The sequence below is a fragment of the Amphiprion ocellaris genome, chromosome 15, assembly GCF_022539595.1.
Source record: "Amphiprion ocellaris isolate individual 3 ecotype Okinawa chromosome 15, ASM2253959v1, whole genome shotgun sequence".
NCBI classification, from domain to species: Eukaryota; Metazoa; Chordata; class Actinopteri; family Pomacentridae; genus Amphiprion; species Amphiprion ocellaris.
This window is the reverse complement of record NC_072780.1, coordinates 26,854,851-26,878,791: the sequence shown is the minus strand read 5'-3', so window position 1 is coordinate 26,878,791 and position 23,941 is coordinate 26,854,851. Positions and strand designations below refer to the sequence as shown.

Sequence of the window (23,941 nt, the reverse complement as noted above, 5' to 3'; positions counted from 1 at the left end):
AAAAAATAAAACTGATGCATTTTTGCAACAGTGGGTTTTTACAAGGTTAAATATTAAATATGGTTCTTTGCTGCAGAATAAATTACCAGAAGTGTATATGAAGTAGATTTTTTAGGATAAAATGCCAAAACTTTACAGGTACCAGTGACACAAATGTGAGCTTACAGACTGGTTCCATTTCCCAGACAAGGGCTTACATTGAAAGTCTGAGCCATTTCTCTTCAGCAATGTTCCAATGACTGTTCCTGAAGGATTTATGTAAGCAGAATCCATGTTTGGAATATGCCGGATGAATTTTTGTGTTGTTTGTAAGTTATAATTAAATATTCAACATGGCAGCTGTGCGAACAATAAGGCTTTATTACAACGATGATGATCCGAGAACCACCCATTAATTCAACAATTTTGAATACAATTATTCACATCCAAACAAAAACACACATATTTCAAGAAAATAATTTCACTTTTTCATTTTTTGGATTTTTGGGATTTTTCAGGATTTTGTGAAAATGTTACAAAATTGCAACAGCAGGTCTTGGTGTAAACAAATATTATCCCTTTTTTTAAAAAAAGATAGTCCACAAATGACTAGGCATTGATGATTCAACAATATTAAAATATTATCTTAAGAAGAATTTTATTGATATGAAATTGTTGAATATGGTGCAATAAAATGCAAATTAATTTAACAAGTCAAAACTGTAATTGCAATCCATGCTAGAATGCACTTCCACACAATAAAAAACTGAAAGAGATGATGTTATTACAACTTTCTTGTTTTTTTTAACTTGCAAAAGTGGAATTTTATGACATCAGTCCTCTACAATTTGTTCATATTTACATTTTGGGCTTTGCTTGAACAGCAGAATGATCTCTGGTGTCTAAGGACTCTAAATTGGTGGATGGCACCCTGAATGAATGAATGAATTAATGAATGAATGTCATATTTAGTGTTTTCAGTTTGTTTTGTTACTGTTCATTGTTTTGTGGTACAACTTGTCCAACCCGCTTTATCAGCTATGAAAGTCGATGAAAATAAATAAGAAAATCTCTTTTGTGATCAAGTATTTCCTGAAAGGAAATCAAGTATCAAGTAGCAAGTATTGATCAATCAAGTATTTCAAGATGTTGTCGTCCAACTGCAGCCACAAAACTGACAATCAGAATGAAACCATGATGCCAAAAATAAAATGACGACATTGCTCTACTTGTGTCTTCTGCCCCTCCGTCTCCGTCTGCTCTGTACATATCCATTTCTACTCTGTAAAATAGTTAAATTCACCCCTGGAGTCCTTCTGGATTATTTTGGTTGGTGTGTACAGATTTTCTGAGTGTTTTGGACATTTCTGAAGCGGAGAAAAACGTCGTTTGTTTCCAATGAACGTCGAAACTGCCCGTGAGCATTAGCACGTAGCTCACTGTCCGCTAGCTAGTTGTTAGCTGGCTAGCTGCTAGCTGCACCGTCAAGGCCGTCCTCCTGCAGCACCCCGGGGCTCCTGCTCTCCTCCCAGCTCATGTTGCTGCTGCTGCTGCTGCTGCTGATGCTGCTGCTGCTGCTGCTGCTGCTGCTGTCGTCCACCTTCCAGGACAGACTCCAGTCTGAGGGGAAGCCCTTGTTGGCCAGACACATGAACGTGGCCTTCCCCTGCTGCAGCTCCTCTCTGGAGGGGGCCAGCACCGTCAGGGAGGGACGGACATCACCCACTGCAGAGAGAGAGAACACATTTTAGACAAACTGGGAGTTTGGATCAAACTGCTCTTCAGAGATCAGTAACCATGGCAACAGACAGGCATCACTGCTGAACCACGACAACAGACAGGTTTCAGTAACGAAGATAAACGTATTAAAGTGGAGTTTTGTTACTCTGGAGTTAAATATGCAAACCATTATGCTTAGTCTGACAATTTTAAAATAGATTCCTGATGCAAACGTCAATTTTTGCTGTCTCTGTGAAGAACAGAAGTTAAAATGTCAGAATGTTTAAATAATTTAGAAATTACTCTTCAGTTCATACTTCATACAAAACAATATTCTTATATGTGAGTAATTTTATAGACACACAGACAAATGAGCATTAACATATTTCAGTGAAGATTTTACAGTGCAGAAAAATAAACATAAAAACTGTAGAAGAAGAAATTTTTATCCTGTGTATGAAAGATTTGTTTAAAAAAAATTATAATTTAGATAAAATGTGTCCCAGAGTTGATGTATTTCATAACATTTAGGAAAAACATTTTAGAAAACTAAAGCCATAGACATATACAAATGATCACTGACACATTCCTGATCAATATACTGATAAAGTGATTGATCCATTGATAACCTGCATCATCAGATTGATCCAAGTCCCTGTTGGAGTCAGTCAGAGTATTTCCATAGAGAGACACTTTGCATCAGCAGCACCATCCTCCAGTGCTCTGGGAGACTTTATAGTCCTGACACTTGAACACTGGATGACTGACAGCTGTCCTCCATGACAACAGAAGACACAGAAATCCTCCTCATCACAAACATGACTTTCATCTTCATCTGGACTCTCCTGTGCTTCACTCAGGGTGAGAAAATCATTTCTCTGAGATGTGAAAATCATTTTTCAGTGTATCTGAATTGCAGTTCACCATCTCATGTCCAGTGTTTCTTCTGTCTCCTCAGAGTCTGTTGGACAAAATGTTGTTGTGACTCAGTCAGCAGTTAAATCAGTGCAGCTCAGTCAGACTGTCTCTATTGACTGTAAGGTCAGTAGACAGGTAGCTCACCACTCTGGTTCTAATTACTACCTGGCCTGGTACCATCACAAAACTGGAGAAGCTCCTAAACTCCTGATTGACAGAACATCTGACAGATTTTCAGGAATTTCCTCCAGATTCAGTGGAAGTGGAGCAGGGAATGGACTTGACTTCACTCTGACCATCAGTGGAGTTCAGGCTGAAGATTCAGGAGTTTATTACTGTCAGAGTTATCACTGGATCAACAGTCAGAATGTGTTGACACAGGGAAAAACCGTCATACAAAAACCTCCCTCAGCGAAACTGAACAGAAACTGAACTGCTACTCACACTTCACTGAACGCAAACAGTAAATCTGCAGAAACTATTTCAATTTTGTGATAAAATGTTGATGGAGATATCTACAAAACTTTATATTATTTTGTATCTTTACTTCATTGCTGCCTGGATTATGTTATACTTCAGAATTTAATTCTTTTCATCAGATTTACACAATCAGAGGTGGAAAGTGAAACACTCAAGAAGAATTAAAAGTAGTCTTCAAAATAACATTTTCAAAGTGCAAACAGATCTACAGTAATACAGGACCAATGTACAGGTGCATCTCACTATTTAGAATATAGTGGAAAAACTTCAATATTTTTCCTCAGACATTGCTCAAAGTCAACAATTCTGTATTTCTCAGTTTCCTTCCAATTCCATATCAATAACATCACCTGGTCTGCATATTTGCATCTCCGTAACATCAATCGTCTCTGCCCCTCCCTGACCCCTGATACTTCCTCTATATTCGTCCACAGCCTTGTCATTTCCCGCATTGACTACTGTAACGCTCTCCTCTTCGGTCTCCCTCAAAAATCCCTCCATAAGCTTCAACTGGTCCAGAATTATGCTGCTTGCATCATCTCCAAAACCCCCTCATTTCATCACGAGCCCCATCCTACAGAAACTCCACTGGCTCCCTGTCAAACTCAGAATTGATTTCAAAATCCTCCTGTTTCCATTCAAGGCATTCCACAACCTTGCCCCTCCCTATCTATCTCATCCCATTCGCATTGCCTCCTCCACCTGCTCTCTCAGGTCCTCTTTCTCCATCCCTCTCACGATACCCTCCGCCTGCTTCAGCATCAAGGGCAGCAGGGCTTTCAGCCGCTCTACTCCCAAACTCCAGAACTCACTCCCACCAGACATCCATAATACTCTCTGCCTCTTTTCAAACCCAGACTCAAAACTCACCAGTTAAAGACCACCTACTTGTGTGAGGAGTAAACCTGGTGATGTGTTGAGGACAGCTGCAGCTGACTGACTCTGAGTGTTTGCATATGTGTCCTGCCTCTGAGCTCCACACGTTAAGAGGCCAGTGTTGATCAGAGTCTGTCCAGACCTTTCACACACTCTGACACGCCGGCAGCACAATCATCATGTCCCTGACTCTACTGCTGGCCACCCTGGGGCTCCTTGTTCAGGGTGAGACTCTCTGCTGAAAACTTTGCTTCAGGATGCAGCAGCTTCACCACAATCATGTTGTGCTGTGATGGAGAAACACTCAAACAAGCAGCACTGACCTTCTTCCATCTGTTGTCCATGTTCAACCAATGATCCTCTTGTGTTTGGATGCTGATCATCTTTCTCCAAGCTGGATTTGTCTCAGTAACCCTTCTCCTGTTTTTCATGTTTTCAGGTTCATCATCAGAAATCATCCTGACTCAGTCTCCTGGATCTCAGTCTCTTGTTCCAGGACAAACTGTCTCCATCACATGTAGAAGCAGTACAAGTGTTACCGATGATGTGCACTGGTACCTTCAGAAACCTGGACAAGCTCCGAAACTCCTGATTTATGAAGCTTCAATTCGTCAGTCTGGAGTTCCTGATCGTTTCAGTGGAAGTGGATATGGAACTGACTTCACTTTGACCATCAGTGGAGTTCAGGCTGAAGATTCAGGAGTTTATTACTGTCAACAGGATGACAGCTTCCCGTTCACACAGTGATACAACATTCGTACAAAAACCTCCCTCAGCTGAAGAGGAACTGATCTGAATCAACAGCTGCTCAGAAACACACTCAGACGAATGCTCTCTTTACAGTACAACACAATTCTAACACTTTCTACCTTATTTCTCATGCTTTACATTCGGACACCCCATAGATTTGTGAAATATTGCATTAAGAATCACTCTTAGGACTTCAAGCGCAGTTTTGTTAGTTTTTCTTGTAAACAATAAATAAAAAACATAATTTGCATTTGTTTGTGTCTGTCTGATGCAACCACACATTTGGAAATACAAAAAAGATTTTTCCAGAAGTATTTCATGATAATATTTGAGATTGTGTAAAACTTTAAAGGTGTCCGAAAACTTTACTCCACCACTGTATTATAATAAGCTGTAGAATTTGTGTCATGGTTGGATTTGAATGTTTAAATACACAAATTAGAAAATCCTTCAGTTGCATTAAAGTTTTTCACACATTTATTAATGACCACATATTATATAGCTCCTGTATAGAGTTGCTGATGCAGGAATTTTCCTGTTTTTCATCACTAGAATAGGACTTAAACACTGAAATCAGGATGAAGTCTGGCTGCACAGAAACCCAATCTTCACTGGATGATAATGTGTGAAAATCTGTCAGCAGTTTGTAGATTCAGTGCTTCCTCTCTAAGTTCACACTTTGTGTAGCTGAAGTGGTTTTAGTTGATGTGACCGCCAGAGGAATACGACATCCTGATTGTCAGCATTTGACTGGAAAAAGATTGAAACACCACATTTGGGTTGTGGAATAACCACAACTTCAATCTTTGAAGAGGAAGAAGTTCACAAGGAATCATTTCAAAGGATTTCAGATATAAACAGATTTAATACGTGAATCTGAAAACATGTTTCTCAGTGACAGAGTCATGCAGAGACTGAACTATCTGTTTAACACTGTTTCGCTAACAGGAGGAGATTCTGGATACTGAAGTCAACACAGAAACACTGATGAACCAGGCCACCAGACCCCAAATCCAGGATACAGAGGTTCAGTGAATATGGTGTTGAAGGTGTGGAGGAGGATCAGAGAGTCAGAGGAGACTCTATAGAAGGACAGAGTTCCAGCAGGAACGTCCACATAAACTGAAACTCTGTGAGAGACTGAGGAGGACCTGATGGGTGTTTCTCTGTTATTGTGACTGACAGAGTAACCATGAAGATCAGAGCAGATCAGACTCCAGGACTGATCATTACATCCAAACACACAGTCATTACTGAAGCCTCTCCTTCTGATTCCTCTGTAACTCACTGATATTTCAACCTCTCCTCTCCACTCCACCTCCCAGTGACAGCAACCAGTCAGACCAGTTCTACACAGCAGCTGTTCCCAGTAGTCAAACCTGTCTGGATGATCGGGATACGACTGATCCTTCATCACATATGTCACCTTCCTGTTGTTGTCAGACAGTTTGAGGTGTCTGTTTACTGTGTTTGTGTCGACTGTGAGTTGACAGGAATCTGATGGAGAGAACAAACACAACAAAACTGCAGTTATTGATGGATCATGTGATCAGTTAAACCTGTGATGATTTCCCAGAATTGTAAATGTATAAACTTAGTCCTGGGGGTTTCATCCTAACCACTACACATAATGTAGCAACTTCTCTTGGTCATTTGAAGGAAAGTGACTGAAAAACATTGACTGAAAGAGCAATAGAGAAAACAGGATAGGAATTTGGATGGAGGCAGTCAGAATATAGGTGAGTTTTGTCTCCAATTTAAGCTGTTCTTAGAGTTCCTATTAGGGCAAGACCCATTAGGCTAGAGAACCTAAAAACAGAGAGCTGGACCAGTATTCCTGTTCTGGGCTCACCGGGGCCCTTATCAAAGTACACTGACTGAACGAGCCACAGGAACAACAGCGATGCAGCAGTGGAACCTAGCTTAAAGTGGGCATATATTTAGAAAATTGGATTAGAGGATCACCAGCAATAAAACTGACCATTATGCTACAGCTACACTACAACGTGCTGCCTCATGCAACTCCATAGCCAACCACTTTTCTGCATTGTACAAAACAACCTGCTTAAACTCAGCTTCCATTTCAGGCATGGTGAACTGCTGCAATCTTTCTTTACGTACCAAAGAATCCATCAGTTTTACCTTCAGTCTGAGGAAGAGAAGCCTGAGTCTGAGAGGAGGAACGTTCTCTGTTCTCTGAAGTCTTCCCAACATCACTGACATGTACTGACAGACAGACAGACAGAGATCACATGTTACATTCTCCACTGCTTACTGCTTTTATTTATGTCTTTTTATTTAAGTTACAACAGACTTAGAAGGGACTTTATGTTTAAATTTATTGATGAGTTTATGGTGTTGATTAATTCTGGTTTGACACCAAACTGCTCCTGAATACTTTGTGAGGTCAACTGTAGTATGTATTTAAATTAAAAGGTTTGTGACTTGGAATGCAGCTGCTTCAACAACATTGCTCTGCCCTTACTGAGAGCTGATTGGTCAGCTTCCCTTTGGTCCTAAACTGTAGGACCACTCCCAGCTAACCAGTATGAATGAAGAATCTTCAGAAATTGTCTGATCTGGCTCATAATTTGGTGAGCACAGGTAGAGAGATGCTTTGCTTCCACAGAAGGTCAGCTCATACATAATTAATTTTGGTATTATATCAAGGTTTAAACAGCAGGGGAAGCATTCAGTCAGTAGGGTTGATATGTGGACACAGGAAAAACTGACAGAGCCTGCCCTCTATCAAACTGTAGCAGCGCCATCATGCATTTTTCTGACTCTAATGATATAATGTTGTTGTTGTCTTATGACTGACCTCCTGGTCCTGAGCTGCTGGCAGGAAACCTCTGCAGCAGATCATTCCTGAGGATCTTCTCTAAAACCACCCTGGTCACCTGCACAGCTCCCTGAAGTCCGTAAGTCTGCACCATCACATCCACAGTTTTACACCTGTCTAGTGTCTGTAGTCGGCTCTTTTTGATGCCTGGGAGGCCTTGAACAATGTTGGGCTTCTGCAGGTACCACTGGAATAAAGACAGCTGATCATCATCCAGATCATCCAGGATGTTCAAGAGCACTTCCATCGTGGCTCCCTGATAAAGTCAAAGAATACGTCAGCAGTTAATGGACAGTTGTGTTGTTGGTGTGGTGGAGGTTGTTGTGTCCACTGACACTGCCTGTTACTAAACAGCACATTACTGCAATAAATGTCTCTGATAGACTCCACATACATTTCATTCTTGAAATTTAGAGCAAAACCAGAACTTCTGTGAGGATTCTTCTAATAACATTTTTACTGACAGTAATAAAAGCTGCTATATTGGATTTTTCTCTGTTGTATTTGACTATTTATCTGTGTTTTCAATCTGTTAATGTCCTTTTAGACAAACACTTGTGATCAGCTGATTTATACACAGCAGCAAACTGATGTGATGTGATTTACATGAGACTTGATGTAAAATGGAGGCTGCAGTGACTCACAGAGAAACCAAAGGTAAGAAAAAAAGACATGAAGCAGTTTGTATTCTAAACAAAGAAACATCAGCTGCTGATCAAACTGATTGACTGCAGTGAATCAATAATCTAAGTACTGACTGATTGCAGTGAATCAATAACCTAATAATCACATTGATCAATGGTTAAACCGCAGTGATCCAAAGTTTGTGGTGAAATACGAAGTGTACATGTAGAAACATCGCAGAGCAGAAACAAACAGCAACATTACTGAAGTTACAGTTTTTCTCAGTGCTGTTTCCTACATGATCAATTGCTTATGTCATGTTGATCAAAATATATTATAATTTGTCTCTGTTGAATAGTCTCACCCTCCACATTTAGGCATTAGTTCATTGCATAAGTCTTTATGTGCAAAATGGTTGAACAAGTTGTCATAATATGTCATGGATGTTTCTAAACGTTTCCATTAGACTTTTTTTGTGAATCTGTCCTGAATTGGTAAATTGCTCCCTGATGAATCTTGACTTTCTCTAACAAAGGGAAATGTGTGAAGAGTTAGAGTTTTCTGAAATCACTCAAAGACGCAAGAGAAGATATTTGTGATGTGGATGAGAATTTGTGGCCCAACAGACAGGAACATCAGGAGGTGCAGGAAAACTGCACTGTAATTCCTACAGCACTGCTTGTACAGTTTTCCCTAAGGAGATTGTCCCATGTTCACATGTCTACTTTGTTTTTTTCTTTGTGCTATGCAGCACTGTTTTCCTTTCTGTACTGCAATGACGCGGTCTGTCAACAAATTACAGTACAAACAGTAAAAGTGTAAATGTGAATCTTGTCCAGTCTCTTGCAATCAATCTCTCACATACACTAAGGTGTAACTTACAATTTACAATAATTGTCATCAAAACTTTAGCCATAGTTTACATCAGAACATCCCTCCAGAGAACACTGTTATAATGACAACATGACTAAGCAATCTGACTGTCTGATCCACACACAATGACACAAGGACCTGTCATTCTGAAGGCACTGACATGTTCAATTACACAGATGTTTATTTTTGAGAGATGAACTAAGGATTTTAAGTAAGAGACTGGCTTTTGCGGGTAATCCATGTTGTTTTACTATTTGTACTAATTGTTTTGAGAAATGCACTTCCTGTTTTGCAAATGTTGAGGATGATTCGAGAAATGTACCAAAGCGACTGAGAAAAAATGTAAACAGCAGTGATCCAAAGTTTGTGGTGAAATAAGAAGTGAACATGTAGAAACATCACAGAGCAGAAACAAACAGCAACATTACTGAAGTTAAAGCAGCGAACAAAGCAAACTTACAGTTTATTCAAAGTGCTGAAGAAGAAGAAAGTTTCCAGTCGACTCCTGGACACTCAGACAGGTGATCTGTTTCCCGGAAGCAGTCAGGACTCCGCCTATGAGGAAGCAGCAGGCAGAGTTTCACAATAAGAGCACATTCTACAGGCTGATTCTGACCGATTTCATGTGACTGATTATTTCAACATTCAACCTTTTCAATGTAAAAGACGAACACATGGACTGAGTCCAATTAAAACCTGACTGAAGGAGCAGCAGAGGCGCAAACAGCAGGTTCTGATCAACACACTGCTTCCTCCAGCAGCCACAAACTGACGGTCGACCCACTTTCACCCTTATTTCTAATCACTGATTCAGGATCTGGAATGTTGGACAAGCAGATGAAATACGTTGTGATTATGAAGGAATCATATAAAGTTTCATCTTTGAGCCCATTAACAAAAAATAAATAAAATAAATAAGATATTTTCTGAACTACGTGTGGCTGCAAGTCACAATAATACAAAAATAAACACATCGAATACTTTAAGATGAAATATGTGGCGATTACAATAAAAAGCTTATTTCAGCTGAACTTTCAGAACTGAGCAGCAAGTGGATAGTCTGAGCCAGTAAACAAAGTTCAGGAGTTTCACAGTAACAATCCGAGACCAGAACAACGCAGCACGTTAGACTTTGAACGCAGCACTGAAATGGAGTATTTCTACTCAAGAACTTTCTGAGTATTTTCTCCATCCTGCAGCAAAGATCTGGATCATAAGAGCAGCGTGGGTTCATGTGAACGATAAGCTGCTTTTCTTATCTTCACTCAGAGAAAAAGGTGGACACTACAAAGTTCAGCAAAGTCAGGATAAAGCTGAAGCAGGAAACAACTGAGAGGCGTTTGATGTCACTGCAAAAATCCGACATCAGAGCTCTGGAGGAGAAAATGTGCTCTAAGTTCTGTGGTTGTGGAAGGAAGTTGAAGGCAGCTTCAGATGCAGCAGGAAGGAAATCTTTATCCATTTCGTGATGTCAAAGCTTTGTAGTGAATTCTGGTCAAATGAGAAACTGTGAAAATCTGTCTCCTGATGTAATTTACAGAATTCTTCCAAAGCTCCAGTTTGATTTAGTTCTGGAAACATGGAGCTTCTTCCTACTATCTGGCGAAGAAAGAATAAAGAGGAATCCAGCAGTGAATGTCCTGAGAACTCTGTTTTACAGACACCTTCTATTTAGACAGAGAAACAGAGAAATGAAAGAAGCTCTCTCATGTCAGCATTTTACTGGATCACAGGAAGCAGCTTAGTTTAGTTCTTCTGCTTTTTAGCGCTTCAAACAGGACTTTAATAGCATTATGTGGACACACCGACCCACTCATTCATTCCCTTCAACAGATTCATAGATTTAGTCTTTCAGTAAAGTATTATAGAAGAAGTCAAAAAGCTGCTAACAGCTGCTGGAGCTTTAATGAGTTAATTCTTTGTAAAACGCGACGGTTGAGCGCTTCCTAGTTTTGTTTCAGCAAGTTATCTGATTTCTTTTATAAAAAATCTGTATTTTGTGACTCTCAAACGTGTTTTTCAATCAAAATAACTGTGTGACATGGTGACTATTGCAGATTTTTCAGCGTTTAGATGTTAAATCCTTCAGAGATGCTTGCGTTTCAGGGTGGGTTCATTCTAGGGTGAATGCGCAGGACGACTACAACAGATCAGCCAATTATCTGCGAGCAGCAGCGCAGTGAGGTTGGCATGAGCCGCCTATCAGAAGAGTTCAGACCAGCAGGAAGTTACAGTTTCAAGAGAAGCTCGGGGGAAATGCCAGAACCAGCGACATCAGCGCCCAAGAAGGTCTCCAAGAAGGCGACATCCAAAGCCACCAAGACCGTCAAGAAGAGGAGAAAAAGCAGGAGGCAGAGCTACGCCATTTACATGTACAAGGTGGTGAAGCACGTCCACCCCGACACCAGCATCTCCTCCAAGGCCATGGCCATCATGAACTTGTTCGTCAGCCACTCCTTCGAGGCCTCTCACCTGGCTCACTACACCATGCGCTCCACCATCACCTCCAGGCCTATTTTTTTCTTGATAAAGAAAACAGCCAAACCATTCATTTCGTTATCTTGCAGTTGTTTGTGTTCATGTGTTCTCATCTGCTGCTTTCTGAATGCAAACGTTTACAAGACTCTTTGATAACATTTAAACCTGAGCTGTATGCTTTTTATATAATTTCAAATTGGACACTTAAATAGGATTCCGTTTTTTTTGTTTACAGGGTTGATAAAATGGTTCATGGTTGAATCAGTGTGTCTGTCTGTGCTTCTGCTGGGTAGTTCATCCTTTTTATTACCAGTAATGACTCAATTTCTCAACTCAACTTCAGTCTATTGTCATTCAGCAATGTACGTAGCACACAGTTAAACAAAATGACATTTTTCTCATCCATTTCACAGTGCAGACACAAAAGTGTTAATACTATAATAAAAAAATTAAGAATAAATACAGGATAAATTAAAAAAAGACTAAACTAAAAAAACACAAGCATACATCAGACACAATCATACTCACTGGGGTGACAATGGGTGAAATTAATGCGACTGCAGTAATCTGTTATTATGCACAGTATAATATACATGAGTCCTGAATGATCATGGAAGAGGATCAGTTATGCTAATTATACATAGTATAGTGTAGGTGACAATTATACATGGTGTAGAATATAACTGTATATAGTGCAGCATAAGCAGTAGCTATACATCCATCCATCCATCCATCCACCCATCCATCCATTATCTATACACCACTCAGTCCTGTTTAGGGTCGCAGGGGTTGCTGGAGCCTATCCCATCGGACTTGGGGTGAAGGCAGGGGACACTCTGGACAGGTCAGCTACACATGGTATAGAACATAATTATCTTGTAATACAGTGTCAATAATAAATAATACAGCGCAAGTGGCAATTAACATGGTAGTTACGTAATCACACACAGAACAGTGTAACAAAGTCTGTAGTAGTTGTGTACATAATATCATGTACATGTATAATGTGCGGGCTGCACAGTGGTGTAGTGGTTAGCGCTTTCGCCTTGCAGCGAGAAGATCCCTGGTTCGCGTCCCGGCTTTCCCGGGATCTTTCTGCATGGAGTTTGCATGTTCTCCCTGTGCATGCGTGGGTTCTCTCCAGGTACTCTGGCTTCCTCCCACAGTCCAAAAATATGCTGAGGTTAATTGATCATTCTAAATTGCCCGTAGGTGTGAATGTGAGAGTGCTTGTTTGTCTATATATGTAGCCCTGTGATAGACTGGCGACCTGTCCAGGGTGTCCCCTGCCTTCGCCCGAGTCAGCTGGGATAGACTCCAGCCCCCCCCCCGCGACCCTAGTGAGGATTAAGCGGTGTATAGATAATGGATGGATGGATGGATGTATAATGTGCTTTGTGTATGTTTTATAGTTTGGAGGTGATGGGTGTGTGTGTGGGTCTACGTGTGTTGTATCCGCAGGGTGTTCAACAGTCTGAATGCCTGTGGGAAGAAGTTGCTGCTGAACCTTGATGTGTGGGTTCTGATGCTGGCAGTCTCTTCCCTGATGGGAGGGAACCGAACAGTCCATTTGAGGGGTGGGAGGGATCCTTCATGATGGAGGTTTTAAAGAAAATTAACAAAATTATATATTATTTTTAATAAATCTTTCATACTAAGGATCAAAATTTCTTCTTGTACATATTTCATGATTGTTTTGCTGCACTGTAGAATCCATCCATCCATTATCTATACACCACTTAATCCTCAATAGAGTCGTGGGGGAGCTGGAGCCCATCCGACTTAGTGCAAAGGCAGGAGACACCCTGGACAGGTTGCCAGTCTATCACAGGGCCACACAAAAACACAAACAAGCGCACTTGCATTCACACCTATGGACAATTTAGAATTATCAGTTAACCTCAGCGTGTTTTTGGACTATGGGAGGAAGCCGGAGAACTCAGAGAAAACCCACACATGCACAGAAAGAACATCCAAACTCCATGCAGAAAGATCACTGCAGAATCTTCACTGAAATATGTTCATGCTCATTTCTCTGTGTCGATAAAATTTATTCACATTCACATTCACAATTATTTAAACATTCTGACACTAACTTTCGTTCTTCACAGAAAAAGAAAAAAACTGACGTTTGAATCAGGAATTTATTTTAAGATTGTAAAACTAAAAATAATAGTTTGCATATTTAACTCTAGAGAAACAAAACTCCACTTTATCGTTTTTATCTTTAGTACTGAAACCTGTCTGTTGTCATGGTTCATCAGTGATGCCTGTCTGTCGCCATGGTTACTAATGTCAGAGAGGGAAGTGAAACTCTGAAGAGCAGTTTGATCCAAACTCCCAGTTTGTCTAAAATGTGTTCTCTCTCTCTGCAGTGGGTGATGTCCGTCCCTCCCTGACGGTGCTGCCCCCCTCCAGAGAGGAGCTGCAGCAGGGGAAGGCCACGCTCATGTGTCTGGCCAACAAGGGCTTCCCCTCAGACTGGAGTCTGTCCTGGAAGGTGGACGGCAGCAGCAGCAGCAGCTGGGAGGAGAGCAGGAGCCCCGGGGTGCTGCAGGAGGACGGCCTTGACGGTGCAGCTAGCAGCTAGCTAGCTAACAACTAGCTAGCGGACAGTGAGCTACGTGCTAATGCTAACGGGCAGTCTCGACGTTCATTGGAAACAAACGACGTTTTTCTCCGCTTCAGAAATGTCCAAAACACTCAGAAAATCTGTACACACCAACCAAAATAATCCAGAAGGACTCCGGAGGTGAATTTAACTATTTTACAGAGTAGAAATGGACATGTACAGAGCAGGAGCTGTAGTGATTTTTTCTCTTTCATGACAGCAAACAGTCTCCACGTTATAAACACAAACAAATTATAAAAGCACAGTTTTAAAAATATCAGAAAACTCACCTCGGTGTTTCTGGTTTAACTTAAAGTCAGTGTCAGTTGTCAGAGTGGTAGGATAACTTCTTTCGTCCACTTCTGTGCTTCACTGGATCACTGTGTTGGAAGAAATACGTTTGTTTTGAACAAAATGACGGCGAAAACTCCGTGTTGAGCTAAGAGACTGTTTAATAAAGAGCTTCACTCTCCCGCTTGTCTTTCCTTTTTCTGTCTGTAAGTCAGAACGTGTGTTTACATAAGTCTCCCTGGTTCCTAGGCAACATCACTCATGGGCAGTCAGATCAGAGTGATGAGGTCATCACGTAGAGCCTCACGTTCTGACACTATGAGGTCAGTGTCAGAACGTGAGGTCGTCACATAGAGCTTCACGTTCTGACACTATGATGTCAGTGATGACATCACAGTCTGACCAGAAAGTTCTTAAATCTAGCAGGAGTGGACCTCTGTGGGACAGTATTGACTTGCTATCGGTGCTGTGAGACGTTCGTTTTGAAGCTACGCTACACAGAGAAGATTGAATCGAATAGTGAAATTGAATTTCACGTGCAATATAGGATTATATTATCATATATATATAATCTTTTTCGGATTTTTTGGAGGTCAAAATGTTGGCAGACACCTTTGATGAGGAATCTGTGTCGAAACTGGACACTGTTATTCACGCGACCACAAGCTCATATTATGTTGAGAAGCTCTTAGGAAACGGGGGCTTTGGGGTCGTGGCTCGGTGCAGAAATGTCAACTCTCAAGAGGTGGTTGCTCTAAAAAGCATCCACAAAGAGCTCAACGAAGATGGCAAAGCCGAAGCTGAGGTAATGTATAAACTTAGACAACTTGATGCTGACAAGCACAACCTCGTAAAGTTTATCGAGCATTTCGAGCACAAGGGTCAGTTTTGTCTGACTTTCGAAATGCTCGATTTAAGCCTCTTTGACTTTCTTATTGAGAGGAAATTGAAGCCGCTACATGTGGCTGAGATCAGAGTCATCGCTCACCAGATGTTTCTGGCTCTTGAGGCACTAAAAAGCATTGGTCTGGCTCATTGTGACATCAAGCCAGACAACATAATGCTTGTTAACCACTGCTCCCAACCATTTAAAGTCAAGTTAATTGATTTTGGCTGTGCTAAAGAGGTGTCTGCACTGGCGAGATTTGACAGCATTCAGACCCTTAGTTACAGGGCTCCTGAAGTCATTCTGGGTCTCCCTCTGACCGAAGCCGTTGACATGTGGGCTCTGGGCAGTGTCCTGGCCACATTGTTCCTAGGAAGACACTTCTATCCAGGTGAGTCTGAATACGAACAGTTAAGGATCATTTGTATGATGCAGGGACTACCCAAAGACCATCTTTTGAATGCTGGGCGAAAAGCAAGAAAGTTTTTCACAGAGTCCTCTGGTAAGGCATGGAGGATGAAAGCACCTGGCGAATATCAACAAGACACAGGGAAGGCTGTCAAGCAGTGTCCTGCCTATTATGAGGCTTTCAACAGCCTCAATGACCTGCTGAAGGCCCGCAGTCAACCAATGGAAACCACAGAGGAAAAAGACCATAAAGCCTTCATAAGTCTCCTCAAGCAGATGCTTCACTTTAATCCAAAGAAAAGGATCACCCCAAGCATGGCTCTTGGCCATCGCTTCATCACAATGAAGCACTTGTCTGGTAAAACATGTGACAAGCTGTACGTAGCAAAAGCGCGTTTACAAATGACAAGATGTCAGCTGGAGATGGCAGCACTGGATCCCTTAGCAACTTCCAGCAAAGTTCCAAGTTGGGATGAGGCATCCAGCTCAGAGAATGACTCTGAAGGCTCTTCAGGAGCATCATTGGATCAAGTAAGTAGGAGAAAAACTTACATCTTAGAAAGCAAAAGTGGAACTGATGATCCACCTACTGCGCCAGTGGATCAAGATCTAAGCAGGAAAAGAACTTACATCTTAGAAAGCAGTGGTGGAACTGATGAAACTACTACTCCATTGGTTGAAGTTGTAGAGAACAACAGAAAATCCATCTCGAAACGCAAAGGTGGAACAAAAGATCAAACTACTGCTGTCACTCAAAAACAAGACAAAGTAACCAAGTTGACGGCACTGTTGGATCTAGCTGTGGGAAAGAATAGAACATCCAAAAGCAAAGGTGGAATTAAAAATCAAATAACTGCAGTCGTTCATCAACAAGAAAAAATAACCAAGTTGACGCCTCCTCTGGAGAACCCATCTGTACATGATGGAGTCAAAAAGAACAAACGAATTACAGCAGGAAGCCCCAACATCTGTGAAGACAGACCACCTCAAGAAGTGGCTGTCACAAATATAACACCAGCAAAAAATGTCACAGATAAAACAGACCAAATCATGGAAGAAAAGCCCTCAGATATCATGGAAGTACGATCGAAAAAGAAATACTTCAGGAGGATTCGAAAATTCTGCTCGAAGCAGTTTAAGCGCTTCTTCTCTTGCTGTCGAGGAGTTGATGATGACTGAAAATGGATTTTGGGCGGGTTCATTTAGTCAATATTTAGGAAAATCACTGATCTTTTTGTAAAGTTTATTTTTATATATATATATTTTTTTTTTTTAACGTAAATTTACATAATAAATTTTTAATAAATGAATAAATTCAACTGAAAATCATTTTTACAGTTTACTCACATTTTGTTCTGTATAAATTCTATTCTATTCTATGTTTTATTTCTACATGTCCCATTTAAAAGTTTTCCAAAAGAAAATATTTGTACCAAAATTCTCAAAATAAATGAAAATAAATCTGAGCATTCTGGTGAATGACTTGGCTGTGAACAAGCAACCGTCAAGTGACAAAAATTCAGAGTTTTTAAATACACAGAACAGAGACAAAAAATGTGTAAATAAATCAGAAATGTAAGTAGTAAAATGTGCTTACTGTTTGTCCAAATTAAACTCACATTAATCCAAGAGCCACTGATGCATGTTTCCTGGTTTGCAGGATATTTGGGCTGGTTGCTGCAGCAGGACAGACACTCTTACTCCAGCCCAGATAGGAGTTGAGCATTTACAAGCTTTCTTAGACTTTTTACGGGTTTCCAGGCAATAATTCTTTCCCTACATGCAGAAGCACTTTTCATTTCCAAAACGCTCTGCTATGGCAGCTTTGGCTCTGTGATGTTCCTGCTGCTGATAACTGTCTCCAGGCTGCCCCCTTGTGTGTTGTTCAAGAAAGTGCAAAAATAATATTTTCCTCCACTCCATGCTTAAAAGCTCTCATAAAAGATGTATTTTGAAGAGCGTCCATTGAATGTAGGAATATTTCTCTACGGAGGGACAGAAGACACAAGTAGAGCAATGTTGTTGTTTTATTTTTGGCATCATGGTTTCATTCTGATTGTCAGTTTTGTGGCTGCAGTTGGACGACAACATCTCAAGAAGTATTCCGAATAAAAATCTGAAATTTTCACTGTTATTTCTCATCATGTCATTGACTCTGAATCTGCAATATTGACAAAATGCTGATTGATTTTGTGAACAATACGTAGTTGCATGACACAATAAGCAAAAGAAAACATACAGAATATTTTTAACAGGAAATACTTGATCACAAAAGAGATTTTCTTATTTATTTTCATCGACTTTCATAGCTGATGAAGCGGGTTGGACAAGTTGTACCACAAAACAATGAACAGTAACAAAACAAACTGAAAACACTAAATATGACATTCATTCATTAATTCATTCATTCATTCAGGGTGCCATCCACCAATTTAGAGTCCTTAGACACCAGAGATCATTCTGCTGTTCAAGCAAAGCCCAAAATGTAAATATGAACAAATTGTAGAGGACTGATGTCATAAAATTCCACTTTTGCAAGTTAAAAAAAACCAGAAAGTTGAAAAAACATCATCTCTTACAGTTTTTTGTTGTGTGGAAGTGCATTCTAGCATGGATTGCAATTACAGTTTTGACTTGTTAAATTAATTTGCATTTTATTGCACCATATTCAACAATTTCATATCAATAAAATTCTTCTTAAGATAATATTTTAATATTGTTGAATCATCAATGTCTAGTCATTTGTGGACTATGTTTTTTTTTTTTTTAAAGGGATAATATTTGTTTACACCAAGACCTGCTGTTGCAATTTTGTAACATTTTCACAAAATCCTGAAAAATCCCAAAAATCCAAAAAATGAAAAAGTGAAATTATTTTCTTGAAATATGTGTGTTTTTGTTTGGATGTGAATAATTGTATTCAAAATTGTTGAATTAATGGGTGGTTCTCGGATCATCATCGTTGTAATAAAGCCTTATTGTTCGCACAGCTGCCATGTTGAATATTTAATTATAACTTACAAACAACACAAAAATTCATCCGGCATATTCCAAACATGGATTCTGCTTACACAGCAGCAGCAGCAGCATCAGCTGGGAGGAGAGCAGGAGCCCCGGGGTGCTGCAGGAGGACGGCCTCTACAGCTGGAGCAGCACCCTGAGGCTCCCTGCAGACCAGTGGAGGAAGGTGGGCTCTGTGAGCTGTGAGGCCACCCAGGGCTCCCAGACTCCACTCTCAGAGACACTGAGGAGAGACCAGTGTTCCCAGTCCTGACCTCACCCACTGGGAACACCGCACTGCTTTCACTGTGTTTAATTTGGCATGTTTCAGTTACAATATTTAGCAGCTTGTTGCAGCGTTACAATATTATTTTAGTGCTTCTAAGCAATAAAAAGCTCATCATCCAATCAACCGTTTTCATGTTTTTTCTTACCAAGTGACTCTTTCAGTCTGTTTCTCTCAGGGATATCAGAGACATTTTTCCCTCCAGAGAAAATCTGAGAAATCTGTTGCAGTGTAACATTACATAATGTAAATCTATAAACAGTTTACTGTTGATGATCAAAGCTGATAAACTCAGAGACACAAACCAGTGATGGTGGTGAAAATCCATTTGCTGGTGATCTGGCTGAATAAACCTTAGGAACTCTGGTTCTTATTCCAACTGCAGATTCTGTTCTCTCTCTCACTAGTTTTGTATATGTTTTGCATGCTTGCAGAAAGGCTGATGTTTTCTTTTACTAAAAATATTACTGTGTACTATGCAGAATATTTCTGTTGTGTAACATCATTCATTCTAACAACATTTTATAATGTCATATGATACACAGAAGCTATGTGGTATACAGCATCTTGTAAGTGTAACATCCTGGGTTTGAATCTCTTATTACTCTTTGTTGCCCGATTCTACGTCTGTCTGTTGAGATAGAATGTCGCATGAAATAGTTCATTTATTATTGAATCCACAACATTTTAACTCTCCAGCTGTGCTGCAGTGTTGTCTGTAAACTTGTAAACTTGTGCTGCTCTCTTGTAGACTCATTGTGATACGACTCATGTTATCAAGTATCTTTAATGGTCTTTTCTTATGCACTGTTTATCTGACATGTATAATGTTGCCACTAGTACATTTAATGTAGTGATATTACTTAACTATTAGACTTAATTAAGTTCATAGATACATATTTTTTCCTTTAAATTTATCGTAATGTTAAGAATAGAGCATTTTATATTATTGATAGATAGATAGATAGATAGATAGATAGATAGATAGATAGATAGATAGATAGATAGATAGATAGATAGATAGATAGATAGATAGATAGATAGATAGATAGATAGATAGATAGATAGATAGATAGATAGATAGATAGATAGATAGATAGATAGATAGATAGATAGATAGATAGATAGATAGATAGATAGATAGATAGATAGGTTTCTTAGTGTTTCAGTGCAGCTGTTGATTCAGATCAGTTCCTCTTTAGCTGAGGGAGGTTTTTGTACAACGTTGTATCACTGTGTGAACGGGAAGCTGTGACCACTTTGGGAACAATAATAAACTCCTGAATCTTCAGCCTGAACTCTACTGATGGTCAAAGTGTAGACAGGATCTGATCCACTTCCACTGAAACGATCAGAAACTCCGGATTGACGAGTTGAAGCATAATAAACAAGCAGTTTAGGAGCTTGTCCAGGTTTCTGAAGGTACCAGTGCAGGTAGTTACTAATACTTGTACTGCTTCTACATGTGATGGAGACAGTTTGTCCTGGAACAACAGACTGAGATCCAGGAGACTGAGTCAGGATGATTTCTGATGATGAACCTGAAAACATGAAAAAGAGGAGAAGGGTTACTGAGACAAATCCAGCTTGGAGAAAGATGATCAGCATCCAAACACAAGAGGATCATTGGTTGAACATGGACAACAGATGGAAGAAGGTCAGTGCTGCTTGTTTGAGTGTTTCTCCATCACAGCACAACATGATTGTGGTGAAGCTGCTGCATCCTGAAGCAAAGTTTTCAGCAGAGAGTCTCACCCTGAACAAGGAGCCCCAGGGTGGCCAGCAGTAGAGTCAGGGACATGATGATTGTGCTGCCGGCGTGTCAGAGTGTGTGAAAGGTCTGGACAGACTCTGATCAACACTGGCCTCTTAACGTGTGGAGCTCAGAGGCAGGACACATATGCAAACACATTACAGAGCTGATCATCAATGGATCAATCACGTCATCAGTTTATTAATCACAAATGGATCCTGGCTGTTTTTATAGAGTCATTGTCTCTTTAAATATTTTATACAGAAATGTTTGATTGATTTTTACATCCAGAACATTTACTTTTAATTTGATATAATAAAACCAAAATAATGAAGTCAAATCAATATGTTATTAAATTCCTGTCAGTCTGATGAAGTTCATTTTCACGTGAAGCAGCTGTTTGACTCACTGAGACTGTTTGTGTTGAGTTTGTTTGTTTCAGAGTCAGAGAGTCGTGTCTCTCTACAGTCAGAGGTTTTTGTACAGCGACTCAATCAGTTTGTATCACTGTGGTGGACTTTTGGTGGAGGAACCAGACTGGATGTTGGACGTAAGTTACATTTTAGATAAATTTTTTAAAGATCTGTTACTGTTCCAGTGTCCTTAACGTGTCCATTAATTATACTGAGGAATATAAACTTATTTTCCTGAAAATTCTTTAACAAACATTTTGTCATTAGGACACTACATTGACTTTACCAATGGAAATTTAAAAAAAATGACAAAATCAATTTCAAATAATCGAATGGTGCAGAAGATAAATCACTTTCTGTTGTCAACAGTTGAATCTTTAGTGCTTGTAGCTTTAGTTCAGTGTGATAAAGTCAGAGAGTCGTGTCTCTCTGCAGTCAGAGGTTTTTGTACAGCTGCTCAATCAGTTTGTATCACTGTGGTACACGTTTGGTGGAGGAACCAGACTGGATGTTGGACGTAAGTTTATACTTCAATATTAAATACAAAACAGTAAATGAATTTTCTAATTCTGTTTCTGATGATCACGAGGAGAGTAAAATGTCTTTTTTAAAATTTGTAATTCTTGTTTTCATATCTCCTGGTGAAGGCTAATTCAGATCAGCGTCATTTAATGTAAATATCTCAAACCAGAATTTTAAAAACTTAAAGGTTGTGTGAAATCTAGTGTAAAATCTTTTCCTTCTGAAAATAGTTGAAATATTCCTCCCAAATAGTTCTTTTTGCATGGATTGAACAATACATTCTTCAAGTTATGCTGGCCAATCTGAATATGAAAACAATACTTGTTGTAGTGAACAATCTCTATTGTCTTTATTTGATGACATATGGTTTGAAATTCCATTGGAAATCACTGAAACAGGAAAAAAATCTGTTGATGAAAAATACTTTACTTTTTTATATGTAGTTAATTATGATTTAATAAAACAACATTTGACAGCACTTGTTGCACTTTCTTGTAAATGTTTCCACTAAATACCCAGAATGTACAGTCGGGATACTTATTTATGTTAAAGCAAAACTTTAGTTGTAAATGTTTCCAAATTTGCTGCTTTTATTTCCAGAGTATCTGACATATTTGAAAGTGTTGATGATTCTCTGTGAGCTGATGTGCATGAGAGGTTTGTTAAAGGGAAGTGAAACAATGTGTGAGTGAGTGAGTGAGTGACTGGTGGAGCAGAAAAAGCATCTGACAGAAACTCCTTGAAGGACTAAATCAAGTCTCTGACAGTGAAGGTGTCCAAGTGGCTGCTGTTTGATTGGCAGCTGTGTGCTCCCTGTCCTCTAAGCTGATTGGTGTCTCCTAGGTGATGTCCGTCCCTCCCTGACGGTGCTGCCCCCCTCCAGAGAGGAGCTGCAGCAGGGGAAGGCCACGCTCATGTGTCTGGCCAACAAGGGCTTCCCCTCAGACTGGAGTCTGTCCTGGAAGGTGGACGGCAGCAGCAGCAGCAGCAGCAGCAGCAGCAGCAGCTGGGAGGAGAGCAGGAGCCCCGGGGTGCTGCAGGAGGACGGTCTCTACAGCTGGAGCAGCACCCTGAGGCTCCCTGCAGACCAGTGGAGGAAGGTGGGCTCTGTGAGCTGTGAGGCCACCCAGGGCTCCCAGACTCCACTCTCAGAGACACTGAGGAGAGACCAGTGTTCCCAGTCCTGACCTCACCCACTGGGAACATCACACTGGTTTCACTCTGCTGTTCTCTGTATTTCTCTTTCTCTCGTTATCTCACCTTTGTATCGTAACTTCATCTTATCATTATTTTTCACCTTCAGTGATGCTGTTCATGCTTCAAAACAATAAAGATGTCTCTCAAATGATCAACTTTGTCCTGGATTTTGTTCTGAATCTTCATCACATGTTTTCATGGATCAACAATTGTCAGATTTCCTTATCACAGATGACAGTTTAATTATTGAACTATAGGATTCCATCATGTATTTCCATTTTGCACCTGCTTTTTAGGTTTCACCTGACAGTGAGCATTTAAATAGGTATTGCTCAGGAACATGTCAGTGATGAGTTGCATATGTGTATGGCTTCAATTTTCTGACAGAAGTTTTCATTTATTCCCCTTGAATTGCTGTCATTTACAGTAACTGTGGGACAGATTTTAACTTAATTATTTTCCAGAATCCTCACAGAAATGTGTTCATGTTCAATTTTCAGTGGAAATGACTGTTCAATTTAAGCATTTGACAAAATATCATTTCACAATACAGCAAAAATTAAAGCTATTTCTACATTTGTAAAATGTAATCCAATTTCAGTGATTTATAAATTGATGTCATTTGGTGTTCAGACTAAAATCTCCTTCAGTTCAACGTTTTGTATCAGTGGAAATCATGTTTAAACAGCTTTTAGATTTTCAGTTTACAAAAAACTTTTCCTCTCCGACGTCAAGATTTCATTCTTCAGTTAAAATGCCTGACAAAGCATTTCTCATCACTTTACTTGATCCTAAGATTTGAATGTCTCAGATCTGTTATGTAAAAAATGGAAATATTTTTGAACCTCAGAGTGTGATTGGCTAGATACATTTTGATATGTGAGTCAGCATTTAACAACTTTTATTTTGACTGAAAAAGCAAGCTTACATCATCCAAGTCTTTTCTGTTATATATAAGAAATCTTCAAATGGTGAAAAACAATAAATATTTGACATTTTTCACAATAGGCAATTTATTTGTAATTGCAAAACTAA

At 39.8% G+C, this 23,941-nt stretch overlaps 3 protein-coding genes and 2 gene segments (V, D, J or C); 3 read left to right on the top strand and 2 right to left on the bottom strand.

The window, feature by feature from the left end:
* Window positions 1-1,200: 1,200 nt before the first annotated feature.
* Window positions 1,201-23,018, top strand: LOC111577562 (immunoglobulin kappa light chain-like). The gene is made up of 4 exons (XM_035954490.2): window positions 1,201-2,559; window positions 2,657-2,985; window positions 21,653-21,704; window positions 22,553-23,018. The coding sequence occupies exons 1-4, from the start codon at window positions 2,478-2,480 to the stop codon at window positions 22,894-22,896; spliced, it is 807 nt and encodes a 268-aa protein (XP_035810383.2). The 5' UTR covers window positions 1,201-2,477; the 3' UTR covers window positions 22,897-23,018.
* LOC111577561 (stonustoxin subunit alpha-like) lies at window positions 5,558-14,661 on the bottom strand. The gene is made up of 5 exons (XM_023283902.3): window positions 14,441-14,661; window positions 9,522-9,616; window positions 7,544-7,820; window positions 6,865-6,948; window positions 5,558-6,219 (listed from the first exon to the last, which is right to left on the bottom strand). Exons 3-5 carry the CDS (start codon window positions 7,809-7,811, stop codon window positions 5,693-5,695), a joined length of 879 nt encoding a protein of 292 aa, XP_023139670.2. The 5' UTR covers window positions 7,812-7,820; window positions 9,522-9,616; window positions 14,441-14,661; the 3' UTR covers window positions 5,558-5,692.
* Window positions 11,198-11,759, top strand: LOC129350649 (histone H2B-like). The gene has a single exon (XM_055017779.1). The coding sequence runs from the start codon at window positions 11,252-11,254 to the stop codon at window positions 11,690-11,692; it is 441 nt and encodes a 146-aa protein (XP_054873754.1). The 5' UTR covers window positions 11,198-11,251; the 3' UTR covers window positions 11,693-11,759.
* Window positions 13,893-19,020, top strand: LOC111577569 (Ig kappa-b4 chain C region-like). The segment is given in 3 exon segments: window positions 13,893-14,058; window positions 15,316-15,322; window positions 18,841-19,020. Coding segments are annotated over 3 exon segments (246 nt in total).
* Window positions 20,252-20,890, bottom strand: LOC111577564 (immunoglobulin kappa variable 2-29-like). The segment is given in 2 exon segments: window positions 20,252-20,562; window positions 20,777-20,890. Coding segments are annotated over 2 exon segments (357 nt in total).
* Window positions 23,019-23,941: the final 923 nt, after the last annotated feature.